The sequence below is a fragment of the Eurypyga helias genome, unplaced genomic scaffold (assembly GCF_000690775.1).
Source record: "Eurypyga helias isolate BGI_N326 unplaced genomic scaffold, ASM69077v1 scaffold41196, whole genome shotgun sequence".
Taxonomy (NCBI): domain Eukaryota; kingdom Metazoa; phylum Chordata; class Aves; order Eurypygiformes; family Eurypygidae; genus Eurypyga; species Eurypyga helias.
The window spans coordinates 1-8,657 of record NW_010258071.1 but is presented as its reverse complement, the minus strand read 5'-3'; the positions used below and the strand labels follow the sequence as shown (position 1 = coordinate 8,657).

Here is an 8,657-nt window from a genome sequence, read left to right as displayed (position 1 = left end):
CATTCCTGTAAAACAGAGGTTATATTTAAAGAATAATCTCAATGTAGAGCAGTGCAGCAAAGGATTCCAGACAGGTAGATGAGCTAGTAGGAGAAGCTGTAGAATCCATTATTTGCAGGTGACAAGTAGGCATGTAAAAAATAAGGTGAGCATCTTCATGGTGAAGCTGTGTAGCAGAGGATAGATACTAATTTTTTTAGATTATGTCAGAGCAGAATTGTCATTCTGGCCCATAAAATCAAATTCCTGATTCAGCTGTTACTATACATATTCTAATTGTGGGCCATGCTAGATAGTACAATTAGAGAGCATTTAGGCAATTTATCATAATTTCTTTTTTTTCCTTTCCCTTAGCAAGGCAGCACTGCTGGCTGCAGAGAGAAACGACAAGTGAATGATATTGCCTTGCGTTTATTTAACTACGAATGTTGAATTACTCAAATCTTTCATTTGTATTTTGTAGAGTTTCTCCTTTATTAAGCAAGGTCAAAACAGCTTCTGTCCATCCTCTGCCAGAATATTCTCAGTGGACGTTTCGGTTTAGAACTGCAAATTGTTATGGTACTGGAGAGGGGAGGGAGATTTTTTTTTTTTTTTTTAAAATTATCTTCTCCCTCCCCCCCCCATCTTCTGAAGTGCACAGCAGCTTTGCTGTCAAGGCCTGGCCAGCTGCTGACCAGCCATGATAGGCCTTCATTAGATCAGTCAGATGGATTCAGACATACTTCATGTGTAACGAGAGACTGAAGTCAGTCAGAAGAGTCTAATTCTGGGAATGCACAGGATCCTATTTTTCTGAAATAGGATCGTTTATAATGATAACGGAGCAGAGAGACCTACTGTCGCTGATGATAATGGATCCTGCTGTTTTTCCAGTAGCTGGGTTAAAATCTGTAACGTTGTTTTGACAGAGACTGTCTGTCTAATTGTGCTGCCTTCCATGACATCTTAAGAGTATGGAAGAGTTGGTACAGCAAGATCTCCAGGCTTTACATGGTTGTTTTTTGATGTCTTTTGTAAGTTAAGGAGTGGGAACTGATATGGTGGTGGTGAGATGCTAATGCTTCTCATCAGTAGTATCTGACTTGTGTGGTCCAGAGTTGACTATGACGGAGGAAAAAGTGGAAATTGCTTGTCATTGACTTTAACAGGGACTGTGTTACATTGAGTTGCTCAGCATTGTTCAAATTGTTGGATTTTGGGCAATAATTGCAATATACGGTGCAAGTCAGGATTGCTTTTCATTCACGGGGTGAGGCTTGAATAACAGAACGGATATTGTGTGTGTCACAGAAAGTGAAAAAATCCAGAAGTACTGTTAAAAAGAAAAAATTATCAAATGAAAATTTGAAGAATCATGCAATTGGTTTGAATCCAGATAAAAATCTGGATATTGCTTTTGGTTCTCCAGTTTTCAACATGGCAGAATTGTGTTCTGAGGGTACATTTGGCAGTCAAAGAATGCACTGCAGCTAAAAGGAAAGAGAAAATGTAAACTCCAGTATCTACACATAAAACTAGAAGCTTTTAGAGCATTACCTGATCTTTATGAAAAATCAGATAATATTTACTACTGTATTTGCTTGTATTTAAGTTCTTCTGTCAGGGAAGAAATGGTACCTCTTCGTTTCTCAGGATTAAATTGTCAAATACTCCCTGTTGTACAAGGGGACATGTAGACAACATTTGGTTTTGCTTCTCAGTCTCCCTGTAGGCTGTTCTGATTCTTTTGGGATCGGGATTCTAACATGCAGTTATTTGAAATATGTTTTCAGTACGTGTTCTTAGTAGATACATTCATGTAAGATCAGAGTAAAAGTAAGGAATTTGTTCTGTAGACGTTGAATTTTGCAAGTTTCAAACCTGTATATTTTTATAATATCAAGAGCTGGAAAAGGGAATTTTTCTTACCTGTAGAATTGGTTATAACACCATTTTTGAGAGGCTATTCCAACTCACCTGTGTCACCTTAATAACAGTTCCTTGTTATTTCACTTCTTTCCCCTCTAATTGAACATCAAGAAGTGTTCGGAAAAGAATTCTAGCTAGCTGGTCTCCATGCCTGGCATTGAAGAAAGGGTTATAGCACCTCCAAGTGTATGCTTAGAGGAACTTACTCCTAGTCTTCACTTTGACAGTCACCTGAGTGATGTACCTGTAGTATGTTTAATATTGTGCATTCATTTAAAGTTTTGAGGGCTCTTGCATCACAATGGCACCTAGAAACATCGGTCAGAGCTGCTTTAGGTTGTTGAGCTGGGAAGATGCTAGAAGCATTTTCCAGTGTACCTATTCTGCAGATCAGCAAGGATTTTGGTTCTCATGATGTCACTACCATGTATTTTCTTAGCACTAAATTCATAAAGGAAGGAGTAGATGAAGTCACATCATACGTGCTTTAGGAAGCTTGAAATTCCTACAGATGATCAGTAGTCATCTATTAAAATACTTGCATGTTGCTTCAAAGTAGTTCTTGTTTCCAGGTAGTCCTGTGGGACATCACATAAAATGATACCTGAATCATCCATTTCTGATGCAACCTGTGTGTATTTTAAGGAAACACTGAAAAAGCTGACTCTAAAAATGAAATACAGAAATACAGTAATATCAAAGTTAATGAAGCATGGTCTCCAGAAACAAGTGGTTTATTGACATCTATTAAAAACTAAGCAGCTGTGATGTGTAATGTGCAGAATACGTATCAATCTGAATTTTGGTAAGGTGATCACCCTTCTCATGCGTGCATGCATTTGTAGTTCAGGTGGCTGTGAAGCATGGCCTGCATCACGCCATGCACAAATGCTCTTGACAAAGGCTGTCTTGCTCACACTTTAATGCCAACAGGCATCCTCAGACTATTCCTCAAAGAGCAGTGAAGAAGGTGCAAACTGAGGCACAGCTACAGAGTGAGTAATTGTTGAGGATGGTTGAATTCCTGGTTCGTGTTGGTAGAAATTAACACTTTAAGACCACTCTCATCTCCACGTGGTGTAAGGCTGTTAACTTGTTACAATTGGTTTAATTATTTTAATTTCCTTAATTGGTCTTCAAACTTGGTGTCAGAAAGCAAATGTGCGAGGGATAAAAATGCCTTTAAGTACTCTGAAGCAACAAGATTACGTTGACTCTAATTCTGGCAGCTTGTCTTGGTTGTATTCTCTTCTGAGCTCCGAGTGCTGTCCGTACTCTTCTTCCCCTTCGCTTGCATTTATTTCACAGAAGAGTTTATGGTATTGTCAGTCCATTAATAACATAAAAGAAAGACCTGTTCCTGGTACCAGAGCCCCGTATCGATTGGGTCTGCGGTGGATGTGCTTGTAAGGCGAGATTCATTCTTTGTTTTGTGAGATAAACTGCTTCATCCTTAGTGTTCCCACTCAGCACTACAGGTTAGCATCCACAGAAGATTCGGCGTCTTTATGTGGAGTGAATGGTGCGTCGGGATAACAGACCTCTGTTCTTGTTTGCAGTCATGCTCAAGACAGGCAGAACTGATGGTAAATAAAGTGGCTTGAAACCAGATGAAGTGAAGCAAGTTACGAGTTTTCTACACGTTTCTGTGGGTTGTTGTTATGTTTATTTTCTGGTTGTTATTCTCAAAATAATTTTACAAAACACTTGAATGCTGTTAGTATTACTTGGAAGGCAGTAAGAAGCTGAGTTGGGAAAGGAGTACATCCCTTACGCAGAGATCCTGTGTCCATTGCTTTACTGTTTATGCTATTCTCTAACCTACTAGTCAGAAAGGAGTAAAAAATCTTGAACCCATAAAATTTCAACTTTAAGATTATAGGCAAAGAAGGGCATCTTGGAGGTTTCTTCCTTTTTTTTTTTTAATTTTAAAAGAAATTCAGCCTCTCACCCTGAAACAAAAGTTTTCTCGTGTTGCATTTAGTTATGGGTATTGGATGAACAACAGACACATCTCGGTTTTGAACTCCTGACACTTAAAAATATTGTTTTGCCTCTCACTTGGACTTAACTTTTTGGTTACAGTCTCCCTTTTTGCAACATCTGTATATGGAAAAGAAATAAATGTAAATGGACAGAAATCTATTCAGTGTTTTTTGAACAGTTGTCACCGTGAACCTCCTTATGCCCAGTCTAAAAGGGGCAGAAGTGTCTGGGTAGAAGTGAGTTTTGGAGGGTAGCGGTGTTGCCCTGATGCCTGCTGAAAAGAGACGCTGGGAGCTTTAGCTCTCCAGTCACTCAGTGATGGCGGTAGCAGGCTGTGGCCTCAACATTTTGTAGGTGTTTTCTTCACTTTGGGTACTGATACAGCAGTGTAGATGATGGTTGATGTATTTAAAATGAAACTCAGCTCTGGCTCAGAATAGCAGACGCTCCTGGGAAGTCATAGAATTATGGAGTGGGTTGGGTTGGGAAGGACCTTAAAGATCATCCAGTTCTAACCCGTTACCCCTTGTCCTGTCACTACAGGCCCTTGTAAAAAGTCCCCCCCAGCTTCCTTGTACTCCCTTCAGGTACTGGAAGGTGCTTGGGGAGACCTCATGAGCCTTCTCTTCTCCAGGCTGAACAAGCCCAACTCTCAGCCTGTCCCCATAGGAGAGGTGCTCCAGCCCTCTGATCATCTTCGTGGCCTCCTCTGGACTCGCTCCAAGTGGTGAATATCCTTCTGATATTGAGGGCTCCACCGCTGGACGCAGCACTCCAGGTGGGGTCTCACCAGAGCAGAGGAGAGGGGCAGAATCCCCTCCCTCGACCTGCTGGCCACACTGCTCTGGATACAGCCCAGGATTCGGTTGCCCAGAAGCTGTTATGTCCCATTACAAATGCTGCAGTAATCATATCCATGAAAGGTTGGTCTTTCTCATTTTGGCTCACAGCAGAAAAAGGGTTTGAAGTAGCTGATACATGAATTATTCCTTGGTGACAGCCATTCAGGCCTTACTCATGTCACCTCCCAGAAGGATTTGGTGTCTGCTCTGGCCCTAGTGCCCGGCACAGTTCAGACTCTGTCGAGGGGTGCCAACCCAGCTCATAGACCGTCAGCAGGGAGAAGTAGGTGCAGGATTCAGCATGTCTCTCATAGGTGGGTGAATATTGCAGTCAGGCTGTCTGCCCCTGGTCTGTAAGTATGTTAAAGCTTTTAACTTTTCTTATTGCTTTTCTTCAGTTGGAAATACTTGGTATCAGTGAAATGGTTAACATTTTGTCTGCAAGGGTGCTATTTCTAACCTACATTTCTGCTTTTCTGACCTACAGTTCTGGTTTGGCATTATGGCCACATAAAAGAAAATGGTTTGAATTCAACTCTTCAGAAATACTTCTGAATGTTTAGTGCTATTTAGCTATATTTAGCTTGCATACTTTGAGTTGTGTTGCCTTTAATCAGTAAACATAACAGTAGATGGTAGAAATTTCTGGATCTTGGAGCTGGTTTGCTGTCTAGGTGGAGAGAAAAAAGCGCAGTGGTTTCTATAGCAATATTTCATTTGTTAACCTGGAGGAGCGTAAGATTTCTGTAGATAAGTGTTTCTCCTTATATAATCCCTATAATACGCAGCATGAACAAATGGTTCTGGTGCTGTCAGGTGTTTTGATTATTCATTTAATTTCTTCAAATTATTTCCCAAGAAAAAAATAGGGAAATAAGAAACCGATATTGGTTCTGCTTGAGTGTAGATGATCCCTGTTGGGTTTAGAAGCTCAAAATTCACTGAAGCAGGCAGGGCTGAAATTCATTCTGATGCTGGGCAGATTGCTTTCTGGTTAACAAGGCAGTAGCATATACATTTACATTTCACTGCCTGTCTTCCTGCCTTTGACGCTTAAAGTTTACAGAATGCAGAGATGACTGGAATTGAAATTGCTATTCTGGTTTCCTTCTGGAACTGCTTGTGACTTCCCTGTTATTTTTAATTATGTCATGATAAGGGTTTTTTTGACACGTACTGTACATTTTCCCCTCAAAACAGCTGCGGTGTTCTTGTGCAAACTGCCTTACCAGAAATCCCTGTGATTGCCAGGCTGGCAGGAGGAAGGTGGCACACGTAAAGCATTGCAGGGAAAAGACTGATTTTTTTTTTCCTCCTCTTCCACCCTTCTCCCCCCAGTCTCTGCTAGCATCTCAGAATTCCATGAAGTATATGTAGATGCCAACAAATGTACTTTATTTTCATGGTTTCTATCTGAATTAAATAAAAGCTCTATTTTACCCTCTGAACTGCTTAAAGTAACGTTCCTACGTGTTTATCTCTTTGAGGATTTAAGTTGTAAAGATGAAACTAAGGGATTTTTAATAGTAAGTTATGGAAGCAGGTGTTCAGGGAATTGTGGAAGTGGCTATGAAAGTGTTTCAAATATGAGCTGACATCAGAGCTTAATGACAAAATGAATGCTGTCTGGGGCATCAAGGACAGGGATGGTTGGAGAAAGCACTGTTCCGCGGCGTTAGCTCTAGTTAGGGTGAGGAAGATCAGTTAAACAAAAAACCCAAACAAACAGCTAAACAACCAACCAAAACCCCTGGAGTACCTATGCAGTGCTTCAGTCTTGTAAATAACAGACCTTTTCCCTATTAGAACAATATGGTAAGTGTATTGGTATTTCCATTTTGAGGGTCACTTACTGTCTTTCTGGCATGGATTGAGGCTTTCCCTGACCTGCATTTTCTTTTTGTTCTCCTGAGCTGCGCACTTCAGTCCCCTCAGTAAATTTTATTTTCTGCCCGTTTTGCCATGATACGGGTGCAGGGCCAAATGGGAAGTGGTTTGGGGTTAGCCCTTGCTGTTAGGCTTTTGGACAAATAAATTGTTACTTTGCATATTTTGTGTTTTCATTATAACTGCATTTGTTTTCCTAGCCTGAGGAAGAGCTTGATCCTGAAGAGAGGGACAACTTCCTCCAACAGCTTTACAAGTTTATGGAAGACAGAGGTAACACTGAATTCTACTTATTTGTATATTTAGGGTTTTCTTTTTAAATTTAATGTCTAATGTGCTTTTCAAATTGCTTTTTAAAATGCTTTTAAATGTAATGGACGTTACTATGAGCATATTCCCACGTCGGTGGAAAAGCATAATGGCTAGTCTGGTGCAGGGGAAAACACTTCTACCCGTTTTCACACGTGACAGGTCTGCTGCCAGTCCTTTGAAGCACAGTGCACAAACTGAAATCCTCCCTGGGGTGTTTTGCTTTAGATCTGCTTTCACAAAACTTTTTTTTTTTAGTGTTTACAAACCCTGCCAAATGTGCTCTTGGTTGATTTCTTGTTGAGACAGCCATGGCTCGGAACTCTGCTGCTGTTAATCTCAGGCTGGAACCTGAGGAGGCTATTCATGGATGGTGAAATTCAGCCAGCAGAGGATGGGAGATGTGCCATCTTCGAGTCTCCTTGCAGAACTCTCTTAGTCACGCGCAGATGTAGCGGTGATACTCACCTGAAGAGAAAACTTGAAAGCTTCTACTTTGTCCAGCAGCTAGAACAAGAAAGTAACATATTGTAAATGTCTGTCTTTACAGAATTAGGCGAGACTGTTATAAATGGGAATAGTTAAAGGTGCTGGCATAAGACACGTATTGGAAGTGCATGTGCTGTGTATAGAGAGCAGGATGTACCCACCTGGAAAGAGTTTTAGAGTACATTTGTTCTATTAATTTTATTCATGAACCTGCGATTTTGGTTCAAATCGTCTTAATCCTGCAACGACATTGGAGGGAGATGACAAGTCCGACTGCTGCCTTTCCAATTTTTTCCCTATTTTCTTGACAAAAGTACCTGAATGATATTTCCATCGCAGCATATAGTACAGCGGATGCTGATATGCTTGGATTTGAAATAACCTGAGCCAAGAAGAGTAAAACGTAAAGTGCGTGTAGTGTCTGAATGTTTCCACCTCTTTTTTCCCTATTAAAGTCAAAAGTTTTCTTGGCTTTTAAATTGGGGGGTGAGAGGAGGAAATCAGGTTACCTTAGTAAAAGAGGCTCTGCTCCCCTATTAACGAGGTGTGTTCTAGACCGCACAATCCTAAGAGAACAGTTCCAAGTCCGCTCGGTATTACCAGTGCTTATCATGGGTTTAGAAACGGATTGTGAATTACAGTAAAGGTTACTGGAGTTCATCCGGTGTAATTTTGAGGCCTCCTGTGTATAACCAGTGTTTCTGGAGAATAACCTGCCTTTGTGCCTACAGGAAAGCTGGAGGGGGGCATTTACAAGGGCCTGGAGTGACAGGACAAGGGACAATGGCTTTAAACTGAATGAGGGGAGATTGAGATTGGACATCAGGAAGAAATTCTTCCCAGAGAGGGTGAGGAGGCACTGGGACAGGTTGCCCAGAGAAGCTGTGGATGCCCCATCTGTGACTGTCTTCAAGGCCAAGCTGGATGAGGCTTGGAGCAACCTGGTCTAGTGGAAGGTGTCCCTGCCCATGGCAGGGGTGTTGGAACCAGATGATCTTTAAGGTCCGAGCCAGATTATCTATAAGGCCCCGTCCCACCTAAACTGTTCCATGATTCTATGACTAAGAGGATATGTTGAGGAAAAAAAAAACCCTATGCTGCTGAACTAATTCAAAATTTTCTAGTAGCCTGATTCTTTCTGCTTTTCTGTTGGTTTCATTCCCTGCCCAACCCCTCCCCCCCCCCAGTTCTTAAGCACTCTTAGACTATAACCCAAGTAAAGATTGTGTCAGG

At 41.2% G+C, this 8,657-nt stretch overlaps 1 protein-coding gene across 1 annotated transcript in view; it reads left to right on the top strand.

Annotated features, from left to right (window-relative positions):
* The window catches only part of LOC104511564 (AT-rich interactive domain-containing protein 4A-like), a gene marked incomplete at its 3' end in the record, with an annotated part of 30,432 nt that extends 23,533 nt beyond the window's left edge, over positions 1-6,899 (top strand). Inside the window, exon 11 of the mRNA XM_010154233.1 lies at positions 6,827-6,899. Within this exon, the coding sequence (XP_010152535.1) occupies positions 6,827-6,899 (73 nt within the window). The remainder of the gene's footprint in view (positions 1-6,826) is intronic.
* Between the last annotated feature and the right edge of the window lie 1,758 nt (positions 6,900-8,657).